The sequence below is a fragment of the Selaginella moellendorffii genome, unplaced genomic scaffold (genome assembly GCF_000143415.4).
Source record: "Selaginella moellendorffii unplaced genomic scaffold, v1.0 SELMOscaffold_14, whole genome shotgun sequence".
NCBI lineage: Eukaryota > Viridiplantae > Streptophyta > Lycopodiopsida > Selaginellales > Selaginellaceae > Selaginella > Selaginella moellendorffii.
This window is the reverse complement of record NW_003314275.1, coordinates 991,042-1,012,169: the sequence shown is the minus strand read 5'-3', so window position 1 is coordinate 1,012,169 and position 21,128 is coordinate 991,042. Positions and strand designations below refer to the sequence as shown.

The window sequence follows — 21,128 nt, the reverse complement described above, 5'->3', positions numbered from 1 at the left end:
TTGGGTCTGATATCTTTGTGGCGCTTTTCTTTCTCGTTGATGTTGATCACATACTGACGCTTGATGTTTGTGTAGGATATATAAAAGAGAAGATCGAAGTTTTGTAGCTGGCTAACAGCTAAAACCGTCACACTCATACACAATTTTTTTTGTAAGTTCTCCGCTAGTAACTTCTGGAAGGAAATTTGACTCAAAAGTTTAGCTGACCACAGAGCCTCCAGGTCGAATCGGGTCTCGTGAGGTGTTTCTCAAAGATCCATATGTCCTCGACCAAGAGCTGGGAAAGAAACAAACACCACTTCGTTTGAGTCAGTATAACTGAGCTTCCAGAAACTTACTGGTTTCTCCAAATCGCCTTTGATAATGTTATTGTTCTTGTCATAAGCAGCGAATATCTGTCCACCAAGATCAAAATTTAATCTGATTTGATTCGATTGCTTGGGAGGAAAGGTACCTGGTTACTTTGTATCCGAAGAGTGATCTGGACGAACGCATTGTCCAGATCCTTCCTGTCGATTCCAATCTGGAAGCAAAGATTGGTTTTATAGCATCTCGATGATAGTTCTTCCTACCAAGCGTCCCTGGAGAGTTCTCATCAGCTTGATCTGTCCAACCATCTCCCAATGAACGCGACTATAGGCAGCTTGTCTTTGCTTGATTTGGTTCTTTATCACCTATGCAGAAACAAGAGTGAGGGAATTATGCTAGACTCTAAAAGCAAACTTACAGAAAAAAAGTGTTCCGTGACGAGCCTACGAAGTTTACCCAGATCGCCAGCAGCAGAGAGCTTGTTTATCTGTAAAAAAAAATGGCTTTTGTTTCAAAAAAAATAAAAATGTGTAAGCTATGGCGAGCTCGTACCTCCTTATACAAATCAGTCGCTTCCCGGTAGAAAACCTTCTGGTTGTATCCTTTGTGCTTTTTGCGGAGTTTGGCTAGACAATACGCTGTTTTCAGCTGCCAAGAGATTCAATCACCTGGAATAGCGGAACGAATGACTAACCATGTCCATGAGGTATTTCTTCTTGAGCCTCCAGCCTTGTCGTGTGAACCACCTATGGAGTGTCTAGAGAAGCTCGCACTGGAAAGAAAAAAAGAACAAGTCAAAGTACCTTTGGAAAAACGGAAGCGGTGGTGGAGGTGGCCGATATTTCTCCGCGATCAACCCGGGACTACTCATGTAGAAATCCATCTTCACCTACATAGAAAAAGAAAGAGCACTTGATAAATCGTTTGTAAAGAACACAGATCGAGCTCATGCATCTATATCTTCTCTCCGTTGCTAGGAATTACCTCGAAAAACTAAGATGGCATGACCTCCATACTGCAGGCAGAGCTCAAAGACTGCTAAGCAAAAAAAAGAAAGAGCTTCTCACTTACTTGACGAGCAGTCGCGAGGCCTCTCCAAGGTATAGCAAAAGCCGAAGAAAAAATCTACAAACTTGGAACTGTAAGAAAGAACAAAGAAGAAGGAACAAAAAAAAAGCTCACCTCTTTGCGAGGAATGAACTCTCCAAGCCCCGCAAAGCCGCGATTTCTTTCGATTCCTACAGACGATCGCCAAGCAGTCTGATTCCAAAGGAAGAAAAACTAAGTTTCCAACCGAGCCGCGGTAGAGAGAATGCTTTACCTGATCGCAAAGCTGCTGCTTCATCGCTCCGATTCTCCCGAAACCCGTGCTCCATCGATCGAGGCGCCAGAGGCTCGCGCTTCGCCTCAATGCCGCCATGGCGATCACGCTAGAACCCTAAAATAAAATATACTCTGCTTTGCTAGGGTTTGTCAATCTCTTGCTCGATTGCGGCTATGGAGGAAGGATTTCGCGCGGGGAAAGGATCGCGCTCGCCAAGCTGAGCGCTCCACAGGCAATGTAGATCGATCCCACTGCCGCATTGTAGCACTGTGGCCGGCGGCGCGGAATTGGAGCGCAAGTAGAGAGGGATCGAGGTAGACACGGAGAGTGAGCGCTGCATTTCTCAGCGCCTATGGCGCCCAGGCATTCCTCCCCGAGAGAGATTCCCAGGGGCGAATCTTGCGGCGACGGGGATGCGAGCACCTCGCGGCAGAGCGCATTCTCCTTCACGCAGCTCCTCATCAATGGCGATCTCTGGCACGAGATTGCGGGAGATCCCGAGGCGGAGCTCGCCACGTCCACGCTTCCAGCGGTCTTGCCTCAGTCGGATTTCGATGTGAATCCCTCCAACGATGGCCAAGACGTGATCACAGCACCGCCTCCCACCGCGATCGACAAGGCCAAGAGAAGGAGACCTCCAAAGGATAGAAAGGTGACTTCTTTCTCTACCTGTGAGTTCTTCTCACATCTCTCTTTTCGTTCGTATTTTTTTTCTTTCGCAGGCCATAGAAGCGAATGAGAAGCAGCACAAGAAACCAAAAGGTGCCAAGGATCGCGGTGATCAAGCTTTGAGCGAGAGCACCGAGAACACTACGAATTCCAATCTGGGCAAGGAGAATTCCAAGCCAGGAGCTGGGAACACGCAAGATTACATTCACGTTCGAGCAAGGCGAGGCCAAGCAACGGACAGCCACAGTCTCGCCGAAAGGGTCAGTTCACAAAACAAAGAAGAACTCTGTGTGTTGATTCTTGTCTCTGCTTTTTTTCTTCCAGGTTCGTCGTGAGAAGATTAGCGAGCGCATGAAAACGCTGCAGGATCTCGTGCCTGGTTGCAGCAAGGTTCTACTAGATTTCTCAAACACTCGTGATTTTTCCACTGTGGTTGTGTGATAGGTAACGGGAAAAGCTATGATGCTAGACGAGATCATCAACTATGTCCAATCTCTCCAGCGGCAAGTTGAGGTAAGAAGCTACTGTTAGCACCATCTTTCGCGTGATTTCTCTTCTCTACAGTTTCTTTCGATGAAGCTAGCAGCAGTGAAGCCAGCTCTATACACGGATGCTTACCAAGTAAGAAAGCCAGATGTAGAGTTTCTAGTCTCGTCTTGATGCTCCAAGTTTTCTCTAGGTTCCATCGATGGCCGCCGGAGCTCATGACGCGAATTGCTTCGCTCGTGATCCGTCACAGGTGAGAATGGATCCTTGGTTGGATGTTTGATTTTTTGAGATCACGGTCTTCAGAATTTCCGGGCGGTCCTGCGCTGTTAGGAGTGGTGCTCAAGCATAAAACTAATTACGTCGTCTAATCTCATAAATATAGTAGAATATACGGGAATAGAGAAAGTTGACGGATCAGGCAGTTCTTTCAATTCGAATTGTTGGACATCTATTCCCATACATACAGCTTGAGTACTGTGAGAAGGTGTCAACGCATATTGAAAACCTTCTTGGATGTTTGAGCAACGGCGGGTGGGTACGGCAGCCACTATGGTGGATTGGGTTTATCAATTTGGGACTACTGGCTGAGGGATACCATGCGGCTGTGGCAGCAAGTACAAGACTTCTCATTCCGTAACTACACCTTCTGTGATAACGTGTACAGGAAGAAAAGGCCAGATAATGCGTTCTTCGTTTTGAGCGACTTGCCTCTGGCAGAAGAAACGAGATATGAAGATGGAGAACCGTGGCCCGAGATAACTGCCAAGCCCGTTTGGATGTATCACGGGATGGATTACATACTGGGATACGCATGATTCCCACTAGCCCTATGGAAAACTTTGTGTGAGTTTTCCATCAGTGGGGCTGCACAAGTAGCTGTGGGGCATTTAGATCCTATGGTGCATAAGGAAAGCGAGCTATAGGAAGTTTACTACTGTGTGGTTACTCTCACTTTGCTCGACCAAACTCTACTACCATGGGACTTTCCTTCAGCTCAGTAGACACTCCAAAACCTCTTCACAGATCATGGAAATTGTAGACAAGATTCTCCAACAATGTTGGAGCAGATACCCAAGAATGGTGACAATACATTTCCAGTGGACAAGATCAATAGTTTGGCCTCTTCACTAGCACTCCAGGCTACCTAGGATTGCCTACAATCACTCTGGAACATGTGAAGGAGCTGCACACTAGTTTGTGTGGAGACAAGCCTCATGATAACAACAGTGACACATTTGACACTAAAGGTTCTTTTGGAGCAGATTCTAGTGATATAACAGAGAATGAACATGATCCTAGCATGGAGTTAACTCCAACAATACTGTTCCTTTTCACGGGTGAAGCAGATCCAGTTGCATTGCACAAATACCTGATTGTGTAACTTGTAGCACCAATGGAGACCACAATACTGTTCCTTTTCACGGGTGAAGCAGATCCAATTGCATTGCACAAATACCTGATTGTGTCACTTGTAGCACCAATGAAGACCATGGCCTTGTAAAGCAGTGCAAGCTCCACTAAACCTTCTTTGATTGTGTACTAATTTGTCCTTTACAAGAACCATTCACAAATCCATGTACTTTACTATAGATCTTTGCAAGCTTGATAGGCAACGATCTTGCAGCAAAATTGGACAACATTTTGACCCCAGATCTTGATATGATAACATTTTGACCCCAGACCTACAACCCCTTGGGCTCAAGCATGTACTCAAGTTTTTGCTCAGACTCACATTCAGACTTGGCTCTTGCTCACGCTCAAGCTTGAACTTGGATTGAATTTTAGGAAGGTCTTCTTGCGATAATGATGGAAAATGATAACTTTAGAATAGTTGAGTTTGCATTGGGCTGCCTACTCTTGAACATTTTTGTCAGAACAAAAGATGCTAATGGGTTGAATTTAAGAGGCTCATTTTAAATTGTTTGCCTCTTTATTTTATTATAGGTTTTCTATGTTTTTTGCTATTACTCTTGCCATCACAACATTACACAAGCTGATGAGTGTGCAAGTTTTGCACTGCCAAGATACAATAACTTGACATACATCATCCCAAATATCATCAACAAAGACCCTAACTATAATCATCTAGTTATTGACACAATTCACCAAAGGTCATGTAAAGAGTTTGGCAGTGCAGAACTTGCACACTTGTCAATTCCTAGAATAAAGAATAGGGAAGAATGACCAACATTGTAATCATGTGGTTTTCACCTTATATTTTATGGTAATTTACCATAGTATAACCATAGAGTAGAACTTAATCCTTGGATACATGTGTCAAAGGCAATATGGAGCCAAACTTCCAAGCATTTATCATAGGCTTATAGTAGTACAATAGAATTTGAGTTGTTATCTTGTTTATACTTATCCATATTCCTATATATTGGATCTAATGTATTTATATGACTTGATGATGTGAGTTTGATATTTAGGTCTTATAAAGGCAATTAGAAGAGACTTAATTGAGGACTACTAACACTTTCCAGTGGATTTACTTACTAGATGGTATTGAAGAGGATTTTAGGGTTTCATGATTTTTCATGTCTTCTTGTGTTTGAATATAGTAATTTACTCCTTAATTATGTGTTATTTGTAATTAGGTATTGATAATGGATTAATACTAATCTTTGACTTTGGTTAATTTAGTTGCTAAAGAGCTTTGAATGGTGATTCTCTCTTGCTTTTTTTTAGTTTTGTTTTGGTGTTGATGATATTGAAGTGATGCTTTGATATTGATATTGTGAAAGTTGAGATTGAAATGAGATAAGATGTTTTTCCATAGGCATATTATAGAACTTGAGATTTTTCATCTATGGTGATTTATATGGTTGGTGATTAGTTATAATCTATTAGAGATTGATATTTTATTTTGTTAGTCTCCACAATACAAATTTCTTAAGAATTATCCCAAACCCAAGGAAACAAGACTAGAAAGTGAAGAATAAAGGGGAGGACTGACTAGGAAACAATCCTAAAGTCGTTAGATGTGAATCTTTAAAGTTGATATAATCTTACAGCCAAAATAAATAGCTATAAAATCTGAAAAGAAACTTAAAAATTGTCACCCACAAGCTCACAAAGGCAAACAAATATGAATATCTCAAGCTTAAGAGCACTAAAAATAGTGAGGATAAGTGCGTAAGAAGGCAACTATACTTCTATAGAAAGTCTAAATTGCTTATAACTGCATGAAAAACAACTGAAACCACTCTTTTTACTCAAAGCAAATGAATATGAGTGGGAAACCACTCAAAATTCCTCATCTTGCAATTAAACCTTGCATGTAAGCACATGGCTGAAAGATCTAAAAGAGATTTATCCAACATGCTTAAAAAAGATGAAAATGATGATGAAATAAGAAAGAACTCTTTAAAGTCACAGGTATATAGTTTGTAAGATAAACAACAATAAAAGTCATTATTTTTGGCAAATTCTTTTGCAAGAAAGGAAGCTAGGAAGCAAAGGAAGAGATCCATAAAAGAAATTTTAAAGAACATTCAAGAAATCTCACTCTTAAAGCTTTAGGACACAACTGGGAAGAGGGAATGAAGAAAAAAATGAGAAAAAGTGAAAGATCTCTTAACTTACATTTTGCTTATTAAGAAAGTATATTTTGGAATCTTTATAACTAGATCTAAATATCTATACAAACAGTTCTCCAAATTGGTGCAAAGTTGGGGGAAATGCAAGAGAAAAATACTTGCATATATGGCTTGATTCTCCACTAAATTGTGCATTTTTTAACTTGTTGGAAAGAGGAGAAGATGCTTCAAAATAAATCCAAAATGAATGCTTCTGTTTTTTTTATATATAAGATCAGAAAATATAAGTTCATCTCAAACTAATTGACAATACATTTTTTTATTTTTATTTTTCTAGCAAGGTTTGCTTTAAAGGACACACAATTGACTGTATTTACTAGTGAGCTCACCATCCCTTGCAAAGCCACATATAAACCAGGAAAGAAGCCAATTTCCCCTAAGAACCATTAGACTTGAGATACAAAAGACAGTATAGGAACATGAGCAAGGTGTTCCATTGACCTATATATCTAGATACCCTGCTTGCTAACTAGATGTCCAAATAAAACCCCCTCCAGCACAAAGAACAGGGGAATATATAACAATACATAAATAAACCCATTTCTTCGTCGATTTGCTTATCGTCAAACTTGCTTTCCATCTCCCATGGCGATCGCCATACCCGACAATTTCTAATGAACAAGGGCTGGATCGGACGGCTCCCATTAGATCAACGGTTAGAAAAGAAATCATTCTTGTTCTTCTTCGCGGAGGCAGCAGCGGCATCTAAAGCAGCATCCTTGGGCTTTGATCGCTTCTTCAAGCTTCCCGCCTCCTCGGCCTTCTTGGAGCTCCCGGCCTTGCCCTGGCCCTGCGCTGCGCCTCCATCACCATCCTTTATCTCGTTGTTCTTCTTCTCCAACCGTTCCAGTGGCTTCGATTGCTTCTTGGAGCTTCCCGCCTCCTCGGCCTTCTTAGAGCTCCCGGCCTCGCCCTGGCCCGCCTCACTGTCCCCATTACCATCCTTGATCTTCTTCTTCTTCTTTGCGGAGGCAGCAGCCGCATCTCCAGTAGCTCCAGCGGCATCCTTGGGATTCGATCGCTTCTTGGAGTTTCCCGCCTCCTCGGCCTTCTTGCAGCCCTGGCTCTGCGCTGCGCCTCCCTCACTGTCCCCATCACCATCCTTGCACGCAAGCTTTGCTGCCAGTTGCAGAACAAACTCCGGCTTCTTCAGTTTAGGATCCAAAGCAACGCCTTCGTCTTGCGCAATCTGGTTGAGCTTCTTGCGGTTTGAGTAAGCAAGCAACCTCTCCACCAATTTGGGCCCCGCTGCCGTAGTTTGTGCTGCTGCTCCTGCTGCTCCAGCTGGTGCAGAGTCTCTTTCCTCTCCTGGCGTTCGCCTAATCGCTATCTCTTCTAACACTGTCTTCAAGTCGCTGCTGATCGAGTTAGCTAGCAGCGACTGGAAAGTAACCTGATGCATGGTGTAAGCCAAGGTGCCGAAAGCGCTGCCACTCCTCGTCGCCTTGAGTTCCGGCGCAACTTTGACCGCAGCCTTGCTCTCGCAGCAGACAAAAACGAAATGCAGCTCCCACTCGTCACGCTTTGCCAGTATGTTGGGGATCCATTCCTCCACCACTGACAGGTTCATGAACTCTTCGGCGCTGTGGTAATGCCTGCTGGCGTTCACCGTGATCTGGATTGCGAAGAGATGCAGCTTCCCCTGGATTCGGATGACAAGTAGCCCATCGATGGAACCATAGTTGTACTTGAGAGGAATGAAGAAAACACCATCGCCTACTTCGGAGCGCCAATATGCAAACTTGGGGACAGTAGTGAACCCCCGAGATCTCACATTCTGCACGTGGAAGCCGTCCAGATCCAATCCCCCTCCCATCAGGAGAGCATCCCCTATCAAGTGCTCGCACAACCAGCCCATCTCAGCCCAGTTCACTCCAACAGGATTCTTAAGCAGGTACTTGCAGTAAGGCAACCACGCTGGCGCACCACCAAAGAGCCTGTCTGCGCTCCGAAACTCTTCAACGTATATCCTTTTGATGAACTGCGTGCAGTAGTCTCCTCCCTCAACTGCATATCTGGCGTCCAGCTCAATCATCTCATCCTGGCTATATAATGAAGCCATGACCACCCCGTGTTCCCTGTATTTTGTGAGCAAAACCGCTATCGACTCCCGGATGGCTTCAACCTCTGATGAACTGACAAACATGTCCAGTGCTGCTTGAATGTCTTCAGCATCCGGTAATAGCTCAAGGGTCTGCTTATTGTCTGGCGTCTGAACCCGTGATGACCAAGTACCCCAGCGTGTCAGCTTCGATGCGGCTCGCTTCCTGAAGCTATAGTCCAGAACAGCCAGCGACAGGGGATGCTGACCGCCATAATAGTCGATGAGGTCCGCATAGCCGGGAAAAGCCAAGCAGACAGCTTTCAGTACAGAAACCTTGCCGACATAGGCGTCATACTCCTCCTGCACAATTAAACCACATATGAGATTGAAGCATTCTGGAAGGTAAAGCCACACTTACATTAGCAAAGCCATCCCGTAACCTGACTACTACTGACATCTCAGGGTGCATCTTGTTCCACGGTACAATGGGGGCCCCGTACACACGCTTAAAAGCCTCGTTCGCAAGACTATTCACGCTGTTTCTCAGTTCCTGCCTTTCCACCTTCGCAGCCCCGGTGAGATCCTGGGCATCCATGTATTCGGCTCCGTCAACTATCAAAGAGAAAATGTCCCCCTTCAACTTGCGGCTTCGGATGAACTCCACGATCCCTGCCATGGAACGGAGGCTCTCGATCTCCGCCAGCACGCTGTCCTGAAAGCAGTATGCGAAACGCAGGCCGTCTTTGACAACATCCACCAGACTGCCCACGCGGAGGGCGGCCTCCATTGCCCAGATGCACAGCACCTTCTGATGATCATTTGCTTGCACGATGTGAATCCACGCCAACGCCATGAGAATGCAGCTTTTGCCGATGCCTCTTGGACCCTCCACGAGAAGCGCCTTCCCAGCACCAAGATCCGTCAAGCAGTCGAGTACCTCCTGCAGATCAGCCATGCCGACAAAGTCAAAGGGTCCTCCTGGCCTGGAAGGTGGATTGCCCATCCCTGGATAGGGCAGGGAAGTTACTTTGCCAACCACAAGCAGATCCTCCCACTTCAGAGCCTTCATCTTGTTGATCCCAGCCTTGGCATCTTCAAGACTTACGGAAACGGAGCCGCAGCAGGGCGACCTCCTCTTCATGCCGTACCTCTTCTGCTTCTCCATCATAAAACCCTAAACCCTAATTCGATGTGTTCTCCGATTATGAATTATAAATAATTACATTGATTTATCCCTTACACCCTAACCCAACTGAAAAGGGATTGTAAGGCTCTTTCTAAACTCTTTTAAATTCTATGGTGCCTAACAATCCTTTTCTCATCTGTAATCATACTTAGTCCACCTAACCAAATTTATCAAACTTTGGTTCTCCTTGCTTGTCTCTCATTAACCACGAGAATCAAACTGGGCTCTGTTAGAATCTTATGGTTTAAGACTTTTCAAACCCTCTTCTGTTTAATACAATATATCAGTTAAATATTCTCATATTTAACTATTCTGAATTGTTTTCAGAAAAATAAATTAAAACAAAAAACAAACCAAAAAAAGAAAAAGTAAAAGTAGCATATAAAAACTTGTGTTCTCTCTCTCTCCCCGATAGTTTCTTATAGCTTGTCCTCGTACTCGCTGAGCGGCGTGATGGTATCCTTGAGCCCCTTCCTCTTCCTGATCTGTGCCGCAATCACCCCGGCCTGCGTCCCCGGATCCATGGGATCACTGCTCAACATATCCCAGTGATCAAACACGCACTGCGGGAACGCCTGCCCGGACGTGGCCGCTCGCAGCTCCGTCGAGAACCCAAAGCTCTCGATAACCGGCAAGAACGCCTTCACGTTGTAGAGCGGCGTCCCGGGCCTCTGGACCTCCTCCGTTACGTGCCCACGCTTCTGGTTGAGCACTCCATAGATCCCTCCCAGCGCTTGCTCCGGCGCCTGGATCTCCACCAGGTAGACTGGCTCCAGCAGCCTCGGCTTGCCGCACAGCTGCGACGCATACATCACCCTCCTGGCCGTCGGGATGATCTGCCCGCCGCCCCTGTGGATCGCGTCCGTGTGGAGCACCACGTCGCAAACCTCGAACGCGATGCCTCTCATGTTCTCCTCCGCGACCGCGCCCTCCTTGGAAGCCCACTGGAACGCCGCCACCACCGAGTCCTTGATCTCGTTCAGGTACTGGACTCCCTTACACATGTCCACCACCAGGTTGGGTCCGTTGGTCTCGGGACCAAAGCACCAGATCTTCTTCGCCAGGTCCTTGTCCCACCCGAATTCCTCCGCCAGGATCTTGGAGCGAACTTTGGGGTCGTCGCGTGGCCCGACCTTGCCGTCGTCGATAGCCTCCGCCAGGCCGTCCTCCAGCGGCCGGGCCTCGAAGTAGAGCCGGTTGTGCTTGTTGGGCGACTTGCTCATCACCTGCCGGGACCTCTCCAGCACCGTCTCCCGGAAAGACACCACCGGGTCCGACACCTTGATCTCGGCGCCACCCATGAAGTCGTCCTGGAGATCCTTGAGGCAAATCTCCAGGTGGAGCTCGCCAGCTCCGGCGATGATGTGCTCGCCAGACTCTGCCATCGTGCACACCACCATGGGGTCCGACTTGGCCAGCCGCTTGAGACCCTCCACCAGCTTCGGCAAGTCGGACGCCACCTTGCACTGGACGGCAACGCGGACAACCGGGGAGACGGAGAACTTCATGGCCCGGATGGGATGAGCGTCGCTCTCCGTGTCGTTGGTCAGGGTCGCATTCTTGGTGATGAACTGGTCCAGCCCAACCATGGCCACCGTGTTACCACAGGGAACATCCTCCACGGACTCCTGCTTCTTGCCCATCCAGATAACTGTCCTCTGTACGCTCTTCACGTACAGATCCTTCTTCTGCCCGGGAATGTAGTTCGGTCCCATGATGCGAACCTTCAAGCCCGTGGACACCTTGCCCGCGAAGACTCGTCCGAAAGCAAAGAACCTGCCCTTGTCCGAAGCCGGAATCATCTTGGAAACGTAGAGCATCAGGGGTCCTTCGGGATCGCAGTTCCTGATGGCAGCAGCGTACTTGTCGTCCAGGGGTCCCTCGTAGAGGTTCTCCACACGGTACCTCTGGGCCTTGGCTGGAGATGGCAGATGATACACCATCATTTCCAGGAGCGCGTCGCTAGCGGGCAGCCACGTCTGCATGACACGCTTCATGAGCGGCTTGCCAACAAGCTCCTTGTCCTCGTTCTTCAGCGTAACGTTGAGCTTCTGGAGCATGGGCCACAGCTTGTCCTTCTGATCGTTCATACAGATGGCGATGATCTGCTTGATGGGATTGTAGATGAACTGCACGAAGCCACGGACGCAGGTGGGGGAGCCAGTGTTCTTCGACGTCCACTTCTTCGTCGCCGGATCAAAGAAGTTCTCTCCCCAAAGCCTCTCCATCATCTTCTTCTCGTCCACGTTGAACTTGGACGCGTACATCTTGGCGAAGTTGGTCAGGGTGAAGGCCCAGCCGTGGAGACCAGCCGAAAACGCCACCGTCCCCTTCTCTGGGTAGACCTGGACGTCGCCGAGGAGCGCGTCCTCGTAAGTAGCCATGATAACGTTGGCGTTCTCGATAACGCGCTGAAAAGTCTGGTAAGCTTCCTCGCCATCGACTTGGAGCTCGAGGAAACACCTGTCCATCTTGTTCACTGTCAAAACCGGCCTGATCCTCTCTCCCAGTGCCTGCCGAAGAACAGTCTCTGTCTGGACGCAGACACCCTCCACACAGTCCACCACCACCAGAGCACCGTCAGTGATTCGCAAAGCAGCTGTGACCTCGGATGAAAAGTCGACGTGCCCTGGAGAGTCGATCAAATTGATCAGGTACTCGTAGCCATCTCGCTCCCCCTTGAAAGCTTTCAAAGACTCCTCGCTCATCTCGTAGTAGAGGGAAATTCCAGTCGACTTGATAGTGATTCCACGCTCGGCCTCATCTTGGCGTGTATCGGTCATCCGGACGTCTCCAGCCACCTCCTGGGCGATAATCCCAGCGGCCGCAACCAGGGAATCCGTCAGGGTGGATTTTCCTGGCGAAAATTTCAGATCGACGAGCTTTAGCTACTGAATGGATGGAAAATCTAGAAGAAACTCACCGTGATCGACATGAGCAATCACAGACATGTTCCGGATGTTGTGCTTCTTGTCCATGATCCGGCGCAGCTCTTCTGCCGTGAATTTCACCTGGAAAGAGCATCACGATGTCAGAATCCGCTACGAATTCCAGAGGAATCACTCACCATCTTGGCAGGCGATTGAGATCGCTCGCGCTGCTAAGGAGAGGAAAATCCGGCCGCCTAGCCTCTGCCGCCGCCGCCTACGACCGCCAAGAAACCCTACGCACTGGAGCGCGCCGCACAATGTAAATCCTCGCTGGAGCGGCTCACAACCGTTGGATGCATGGCCACCGTCAGATCGAAAGCGTCTTTTTTAGGTCACGAAAAGCGTATATGCTAGCATATGCTAAAATCAGATTCGTTCGAACGACAAGTACGGAGAAAATGCGGAACCAATTCATAATAGTACGGACATTCTTATATTGTAGATATAATTTACAGAGCCTTCTAGCTTGAAAAAACACGCCAAGAGAAAAGATCTTCGAAAATAGAAAAAAAGAGAGTAAAAATCCTTCTTTTTGCCTCCTCTAAAAAGAATTAAAACTATTATACTGACTTGGTAACCGGCTAGGAAAAGAATATAGGAAAAAAGGAAAAAAAAAAAGAAGAAGAAAACGAACAAAACTTGGAAGAAGAAGAAAAAGAACCATCCCACACAAGAATATATATATAAGGCAGAGCATACCTCTATGTGACTTTACCTCTACATTGACTTTCTTGCATAGTAGATTGCTGAGGTTGCCTGTTAATTGATCTCCTGATATGCATCGTGATCAAATCTGGAACGCATCAAAGCCCAACCAGCAAGCAAAAACAACGTAACGCTCGCTCCACACGTAAATCCCACCACCAAAATCACCAAGCTGCTAGTGTGATCATCCAAAACCTGGGGGGCTTCTGATGATCCGTCCTCTCCCTCTTTTGCGACCGAGGGGGATAATGGATTCGCCGGGAGCGAGTGAATCCCCTGTAGGAGTATCTCATTTCGCCACCTCCTCCGGCTTGAAGAACTCGGGGAAGAACTTCCGCCGCTGGAGAACTTCCAGGAGAACACCTTGTGCTTCTGCGAGGCCTCGCCGGTGGAGGAGCTAAAACCCACGTACATCCACGGCCGGAGCACTGATTTGAGATCTAGCTTGTGCGAGAGCAGCGGCTTCGTCGGCCTGGAGTTCCTATCCTTGCTGATCCTCACGTCTAGCTCGCTGCTCGATCCATCGAACTGGATCCACGCGAAGGTCCTGGAGCCATCGTTGAGGATCAATCCAATGTCGGAGGCATTGGCAGTGACGGTGGAGACGATGGTTTCCACATCCAGGCCGACGTGGTTGCTGTTTGGATCCCGGAGTTCCATGTTCATGACGCTGTCAAACTCCACCGCGAATGTGTGAGGCGCCATAGCCGTCCGGTTGGAGATCTCGTCCTCTTTCACCAATCCCAGCCAGGGGCCGCTGGCGCCGATGGAGATCTTGTCGGGGACGATGACGAACGCGAGGCCATCGCCGGCGAAGGCGGCCATGGAGAACTCGAAGAATGTGGAGAAGGAGGCCGGATTGTTGGATAGATCGAGCATGTTGACAGGGATACTGTAGAGCAGCCTACCTACGGTGTTCTGGCGCGTGCCGGAGAGCTGCACCGCCATTCCATCCGCCTGGCCCTCGATTCGCACGAACTTGGCGTCGCCGAGCAAGCTGAGATCCTGGAGATTATCCTCGAAATCCGTGAAGTAGAACGATGCCGGCTCCGCCCGATCGCCGCCGCCGCTGCTCCTCTCCAATTCCCAGGCCAGGGCTTGGAGCGCCGCTAGCGCGGCGAGGAGGAGCATCCTCCACAGCTGGAGCATGGCCGTGTCCATCGCCCAGACCCTAAATTATAAAAAATAAGAACAGAAAAATAAACAAAAAAAATGGGTGGTGCCCTAAACGGACCGGTGCATGTGTGGCGGCAGCCATAGCCATACCAGGGATCACTATGTCCAAGGAGCGGCAAAAGCTGGCATGGAGAACGTCCATCGATTGATCGACATTCTATCCAGAGACAAGCCTCCGGTGTTACACCCTCGCAGCGTCCTCGGCAATGTTGCAGTTCAAAAGGGTGAATTCGCTCTTGTGTCGGACTGGGCACGCTCGTCTCAGGAAAGGGCCAACACAACCTCGGTTTCCTGGTGAATCACTCCTCCAAGGACGAGCAGCCGGCGAGCATTCAGAAACTCGCCAAAGAAGAGCCAGCAGCTGGGACGGAGCTCGCTCTTGGATCGATGTGCTTCAGCTCCGATAATTCCATGAGCTCCAGCCCGCCACCTTCGTCGTCCAGATCGTTCATCTCGTCCCCGGGGAGCGCCACAAACGGCGGGCTTTTGGAGAACAGCGTCACCAATGGGACCATTTTCAAGCCGGTTCCTCGTGGAGAAATGCTCGGCCGCGAGCATTCTCGACAAGTGTTGAAGCGTTGGCAAGTGCCATTGCTTCAAGCGCACCAGGTCAGTAAAAAGTTCACTCTCTTTCGTAGAAAAAAATGTTTTTAGGTTGTGGCACGCTCATCTCTTGCTCTTGCTTCCAGAAAGTGAGTCAAGCGAGTGATCAACGTGCCTGCCGTCAGCAACAAAATCGCTGACATTCCCCAAGACGAGAGAAAATATGGTCAGAAGCCGATCAAAGGCTCTCCGCATCCAAGGTAAGCTCTTAGATGACAAAATTCTCTCGTTTTCTCTTTTTCTTTAGTGAAGAACAAGTATAAACAAGCTTGGGTCTTCTTGCAGGGGCTACTACAAATGCAGCAGCTTGAGAGGCTGTCCCGCGAGAAAGCACGTAGAGCGGTGCCTGGACGATCCAACAACTGACGCGGGAGAGCACAGTCATGGCGTGCAACCACAGTAGGCTTTTGCTAATTTCTTGTTTTTTTTTTCTTTCTTCTTGGAAGCGAGCTTCGCTTGGTTGAGTTCTCTTCTAGGATGTACATAACATACAAATCAACTTATTGGCCACAGCACTGACAGAGAAAAACTTGCAACACCATTCTAAATGAATGGTGGTTTAATGCCTCCCTCGAGGAAGTAGAATCTATGTTTGAGAGAGAAACTCTCTGTCCAAGGGCGATGCTTCTATCAGCAGTAACATGCTGCCACGCAATTTTCACCATGTCCAACTCAAGGGGAAAGGACACAGGAAGATTTCAAAAGTCTCAGTGGCAACTCCATCGCCCTCTCCTTTTTCCAGACGAGATCACATTCACAGGAATTCTCTTGTGGTGCACACTCAGGACAACTTTGGTGCAATCCTCAAGACTCATGGCAATGCTCATTATGCCAAGATAGTGGCAGATGGAGGTAGAGCTGATATGGCATGTATAGTTATGCCCACGTGGCAGTAATTTCTATATCTATGTCCCCATTCATATACAGTGATATATAGAGAGTTATTCTTCCCCATGTGCACATGTCTCTGTTGCTTTCATGGTATCAGAGCAATTAACTCTTTGATCTTGAGCATGGCACTTGTTGGCCAAGAGGCCAATGACAAAGAGGAGGATAAATGTCTTAATTGCACTCCTTTTTGCAATGTTAGAGACTTTTGTTGAATGTCTTTGTATCAAGACTCCTAAGGCTGTGTTGAAGGATAAGATCCAAAAAGCTTGCAATGCCAAGATTGCTAATCTTCATCACAAGCATCTTTTTGAGGTGACCAGAATCATGATCGCAGCAAGACAAGAGGAAGTCGTGCACTACCAGCAATTAATCTCTCCTGATGCTGCTCTTTCCTTATTTGATACCAGGTTGGGGCATATTGCTTTCTCTTGTGGGAATTTCTTTTGGAAAGTGTTTCTAGCAAGATGTTGCTTTCTTCAGGGCTAGCAAGGCTAACCAAGAGAGGAACAAGAAGTCTGTTGATGAAGCTTTTGCTGAAGCCAACCAAAGAGCTTTGGAGGGATCAACTTCCATTCCTTCAGAAGAAGCCATTGTCACTGACGAGAGATGAGTCAACTGCCACATCATCAACCATGATGAGTCGTCTCCCCAAACGCCCGTCTAGATACATAAGGGGATCCAGGCCCAAGGGATTTCTCGAATCGTTCAACATCAGTCTTGAGCTCCACACTCCGATCACATTTTCCATTCCGATTCTCCTCTTCCATTGTTTTTCCATTTTCTCCATTTTGTTTTTTGGTGAAGAGGGAAGAGAGGAGAAGAAGGGAACTAAAGAGTTCCTGGCTGCTGCAACCCTTGCACCCCTTGAACTACTTGCACCGCCGCCTTGTTCTCGCGCCCTTAGAACCCTAACAGGCCCTAATCCACGAGCAATCACTTCGGCTGCAAAAGGAGAAGCGCCCATTGCAGATCCGAAGGCTTTACTCCACGCCCAACATGTTGAAACTCGCGCCATTCTCAGACCCTGACTTGACATTCTTTCGCTCAGTAGCAGCGAAGTCCTCTAAACGGCTTGCCGCCGGATTGCTTTGTCATCCTTGACAGGCCGAACGTCGCCGGCAAAATTCTTCCGCCCAACGCTGCAGTAGTCGTTGAGCTTCTGGGTGCCTCAGATGATCTGCCGACAACGATGAAGACATGCAGAGAGTACATCACCTCCGACCATTGCACCGAGACTGTAATTCTTCTAGCTGATGACTCGGTCAAGCACGCGAAGAAGTTTGATGAGGTTCACACCTTCAAACTGATAGGTGGAAAGGTGGAGCATGAGCTCTTGAACAAGCCGGAGTACGTGGACCTTGGTCCTGGTCTTCCTGGTTGTCGGGTTTACTTTTGCTTCACCCTTACCAAATTCGAGGTAAATCATGTTTTGTCAGTCATCAACTCGCGTGACTGATCTCTGTTGCAGCATGGGGACCTACACAGGCCTGTTTGACGATGAGATTCTTCAACTGCTCTGTGATGCTGCTTGTGCTGACAACCTTGACGACGTGAAGAAGTTTACATGTGGCCTTGGTAAGTTGTCATATGTTTGCACGCTGAACGCACGCTCAGTTTTGTTCTTTAGGTGGAAGCTTGCAGGGTGAGAAACGGTAACATGATCGGGTGGCTTCTTGATGAAGGTGCAGACAAAGATTTAAAAGGTGTGCTTCTGATTGATATTGTTTTGTTTTCGTTTCTTTTCCTTTTAGATGCTCGCGGCTTTTGGCCGGTTTTGGTTGCCCATGGCCCGGTACTGCAGCAGGTTCCTTCAACAGGTCCGATATGCGTTGAGAATTTCAACAAGGCTTTGGATGTGAAGGATGATGAACTGGTGCGAGCTTTGCTGCAGGCGGGAGCAGACCCATGCGAGGCAGATTCTGCAGGTCGGGTTCCACTCATTGAAGCGGTCCATTCCATGGTACCCCTAGGCACTTTCAAAGTGCTTGTGGACAATGCCAAAGATGTGAACGTTGAGGACAAATATGCTCTCACAGTGTTGTGATGCGCAAAGAAGCAGGCACGGGGCTATGAGGAGGTGTTGCTTAAGGCTCAGGTAGATCTTATTCAATTCTTTTCGTTGTTAATTCTTGCTAATTCTTCCTTCTTTTTCTTTTCTTAGTTGCAGAGGATACTGGGGAACCGGGAGTTTTACACATCAATAAAGCTGTGTTGATAGCTTCCCACTTGAGAAACGAATCTAATTGGCTTTGCGGTCTCATGATTTAGGGTATATTCGGGTTATATACCTTTCCCTCGGTTATGAGAATATACGATATTTTCTCATTTTCTCTCCGCCCTCTTTCAAGCTGTGTGGAGTTTTGCTAGGGAGAAATAAGTAGGAAAAGGGAACAGGCTATGACCGCTCATGAATGTATGAATCAACAATGTACATAATTGACGATTGATGAACCTGAGCAAGTTGCATTTTGTTATACCATTTTTTGCTTCTGACCCAGGAATCTAATCCAAGTCTTTGATGTATATTTGTTTTTTTTTCTTAACCTGTCAGCGCCACCGCTTTCAGGAAGAACAGGATCAGGAAGATGAAATCTGGGAGTGCGGCTCTTTCTTAAATCAGGTATGTCCCCTTCTGTTCAATAATTGAATTGAAGCAGCTGCTCGATGGCAGAATATATATATATATATATATCCAACATCATAAACGTCATGGTTTTTCACAGGAACTTGGAACTTTTGAGGGTTTGATTTCAATTTCAGCTGGCTGACAGGCATCTCCCACAGGAGTTGCCCTCTCTGCAATGCGCTCGATGGTTCATTTAGAATGAACAGTCAAATTTAAATCAGCATTAGTCAGAAAAAAGAAAAATTAAAAAGGAAAACGAGAAAGAAAGCAGCTTACAGTAAAATTGGAAGAAGCTGCAACTCTTGTCACTTGCTTGGATTCATCAAAAGCTGCTTCAACAAGATCAATGGCCCGTCCCAAACCAGCCGCTTTATTCACTATTTCAATATACTGGGTCCGAGTTTGCCACTGCGCCGGCTCCAGATTGGAGATGAACTGACCATTCATGTCGCACTTAGTGGCACTTTGTGATGATGATGATGTTGGGAATACCATCGTCCTAAGTGCAAGAGCAATATCCATGCCACCATTGAATACGATCCCTCCAATTCCACCACTGTACGGGCCTCACCGTGTGCCTGTCCATTATTTGCAAGGCTTTTACCTGGATGATATTGAGAATTTGATAATAGTAATGACATATGGTCAGCAATGCTTACCTTTGGAGCTCCACCGACCGTTCCACTGGCAAAGCGGCACGAAGAGTGTCCCACGAAGTTAAGCTGTCTTGCAACTGGCAGAAAAAAAAAGAAAAAAAAAGGTTTTTTTTTTTACTCTAATAGATACAGTGGAGCTGATGTGCATGACATGGGAGTATCTCTCCACTTCCATAAACTTCTCAACCTTCACAGAACCAGCTTTGGAAACCTGGAAAATATTTTGTCACGCTTGAAATCAGTAGTAGATTCACTGGATGAACAGGAATTAAATCATGTGACAAGAAAACTCTATGATGAAGGTTACTTTGAGTCTTTGATGGCAACAAATGAACTGAATACTGAGAATGAAGATGAAAAGAATGCTCGGACAATGGAGTGAGTTGCCACTCGTAGTTCGCAGCATGAAAATCATGCCAGACAATGGAGTGTGTCGTTCCTCCTGGTTCTCAGCATGAGACATAAGCTTCAACTCATGATCAAATTAAAGAACAACTAGTTCTGCCGTTTGTATGCAAAAGTTAGAAGTTTAAATTTTGAACTTGCAAAAACTTTTAACTGCTGAGAAAGAAGCTTTTGACAGAGAGAAGCAAAGTAATGCTCTCTTACAGGCTTCTATCAATAACTACTCTGAAAATCACACGTGTGAATGCATGAACGTTGATACTCATGGTTATCAAACTTTGCAAGCTAAACTTGTCAAGGGTGAGATACCTAGATTGCTTTGAATCAAGACTCCCAAGGCTGTGTTGAAGGATGAGAAGATCCACCAGCAATTAATCTCTCCTGATGCTGCTCTCTCCTTATTTGATACCAGGTTGGGGCATATTGTTTAAACTTCTCTTGAGGGAATTTCTTCTGATGACGAGCCTTTGGTTAAAGCTGAACTTGGAAAGTTGGTTGGTGAAAGGAGATCTGCTTTCCAGAAAGATGTTGCTTTCTTCAGGGCTAGCAAGGCTGTCCAAGAGAGGAACAAGAAGTCTGCTGATGAAGATCTTGCTGAAGCCAAGCAAAAAGCTTTGGAAGAATCAACTTCCATTCCTTCAGAAGAAGCCCACTGTCACCGTCCTGTCAAATGTCCAGTACCTTCTCCAATATCGTCACCGAGATTTGAACCGTGAATCAGAATGTCATCAACAAGATACCGGCAGTTCACCATCTGACGGAAGATGCTCATCTCTGTCGCCAAAGACTGAATTGTTGGAGAGTTGCAACTGTTATTTGAGAATTTTTCACCTTCACAACATCCTCTGAACGCACTCGCTCAATCAGCATTGCTCTCATAGTGACATCGTTCTGTTCGAAATCTTCATGCCGTCACTAATATGCTTGTTGTTGCTCCACAAACATTCAAGCAACTTCTTCAGCAGGGAGAAGAACCGGCACTGGGAAACGTTATAGGAAGCCTCTATGGCAAATATTTAGCGAGTTTGCTGGGAGGCCGAGGGTGGGGCTACAGTGGAAGTGGTGATGTCAAGTACCATCTAGGAACGTCCTACAACAGACCGACCAGGACTGGGAAGCACATCCATCTCTCGTTCGTTGTGAATCCCAGTCACCTGGAAGCTGTGGACCCGGTTGTGGCGACGACTACAAGAGGAAGAAGAACATGGCGATTTTGCTTCATGGAGATAGCTTCTCTGGCCACGGTGATGCTGCACTTGAGCGATCTTCCAAACTACACCACCGAGCAGTCGCTCCTTGCCTTACTGCACGGACGTTTCCAAGGGTTTGAACGCTCCTATCTTTCCCCTGAATGGAGATGAGCTATCGTCCATGCCTGGCCGCGGAATGGAGGTGCTAGTTCAAGTCGGATATTGTGGGGTCACAATGAGATAGACGAGCCATTGTTCACTCGACCAAAAATGTACCAGGTAAGCACAACTTTGTCTCGATTTGCTAGTGCTTGATGGATTTT

The 21,128-nt window shown here is 47.0% G+C and overlaps 4 protein-coding genes across 4 annotated transcripts; 1 reads left to right on the top strand and 3 right to left on the bottom strand.

The window, feature by feature from the left end:
• Positions 1–57: 57 nt before the first annotated feature.
• Positions 58–1,764, bottom strand: LOC9632182 (39S ribosomal protein L45, mitochondrial). Its single transcript, XM_002970193.2, has 11 exons — positions 1,631–1,764; positions 1,492–1,569; positions 1,381–1,434; positions 1,113–1,198; positions 1,004–1,055; positions 862–957; positions 728–796; positions 573–674; positions 455–523; positions 339–395; positions 58–277 (listed from the first exon to the last, which is right to left on the bottom strand). Exons 1-11 carry the CDS (start codon positions 1,727–1,729, stop codon positions 191–193), a joined length of 849 nt encoding a protein of 282 aa, XP_002970239.2. The 5' UTR covers positions 1,730–1,764; the 3' UTR covers positions 58–190.
• A 4-nt stretch (positions 1,765–1,768) lies between these two features.
• Positions 1,769–3,252, top strand: LOC9646620 (transcription factor BHLH094). The gene is made up of 7 exons (XM_002970433.2): positions 1,769–2,285; positions 2,356–2,562; positions 2,627–2,692; positions 2,747–2,815; positions 2,867–2,923; positions 2,982–3,041; positions 3,095–3,252. Exons 1-7 carry the CDS (start codon positions 1,986–1,988, stop codon positions 3,119–3,121), a joined length of 786 nt encoding a protein of 261 aa, XP_002970479.2. The 5' UTR covers positions 1,769–1,985; the 3' UTR covers positions 3,122–3,252.
• A 6,640-nt stretch (positions 3,253–9,892) lies between these two features.
• On the bottom strand, positions 9,893–12,808 carry LOC9646618 (elongation factor 2). The gene is made up of 3 exons (XM_002970191.2): positions 12,691–12,808; positions 12,547–12,634; positions 9,893–12,480 (listed from the first exon to the last, which is right to left on the bottom strand). Exons 1-3 carry the CDS (start codon positions 12,691–12,693, stop codon positions 10,043–10,045), a joined length of 2,529 nt encoding a protein of 842 aa, XP_002970237.1. The 5' UTR covers positions 12,694–12,808; the 3' UTR covers positions 9,893–10,042.
• Positions 12,809–12,963: 155 nt separating this feature from the next.
• Positions 12,964–14,435, bottom strand: LOC9632181 (agglutinin-2). The gene has a single exon (XM_002970190.2). The coding sequence runs from the start codon at positions 14,417–14,419 to the stop codon at positions 13,313–13,315; it is 1,107 nt and encodes a 368-aa protein (XP_002970236.2). The 5' UTR covers positions 14,420–14,435; the 3' UTR covers positions 12,964–13,312.
• Between the last annotated feature and the right edge of the window lie 6,693 nt (positions 14,436–21,128).

Bases quoted from the DNA above. Each gene is read 5' to 3' on its own strand.
- LOC9632182 (XM_002970193.2), bottom strand. From the start codon at position 1,729: ATGGCGGCATTGAGGCGAAGCGCGAGCCTCTGGCGCCTCGATCGATGG. The intron at 958-1,003 runs GTTAGTCATTCG...ATCTCTTGGCAG, and splicing joins AGAAATACCTCATGGACATG to CTGAAAACAGCGTATTGTCT. The intron at 524-572 runs GTAGGAAGAACT...CTTTGCTTCCAG, and splicing joins GAACTCTCCAGGGACGCTTG to ATTGGAATCGACAGGAAGGA.
- LOC9646620 (XM_002970433.2), top strand. From the start codon at position 1,986: ATGGCGCCCAGGCATTCCTCCCCGAGAGAGATTCCCAGGGGCGAATCT. The intron at 2,286-2,355 runs GTGACTTCTTTC...TTTCTTTCGCAG, and splicing joins GACCTCCAAAGGATAGAAAG to GCCATAGAAGCGAATGAGAA. The intron at 2,563-2,626 runs GTCAGTTCACAA...TTTTTCTTCCAG, and splicing joins GCCACAGTCTCGCCGAAAGG to GTTCGTCGTGAGAAGATTAG.
- LOC9646618 (XM_002970191.2), bottom strand. The intron at 12,481-12,546 runs GTGAGTTTCTTC...AATTTTCGCCAG, and splicing joins GATTGCTCATGTCGATCACG to GAAAATCCACCCTGACGGAT.
- LOC9632181 (XM_002970190.2), bottom strand. From the start codon at position 14,419: ATGGACACGGCCATGCTCCAGCTGTGGAGGATGCTCCTCCTCGCCGCG.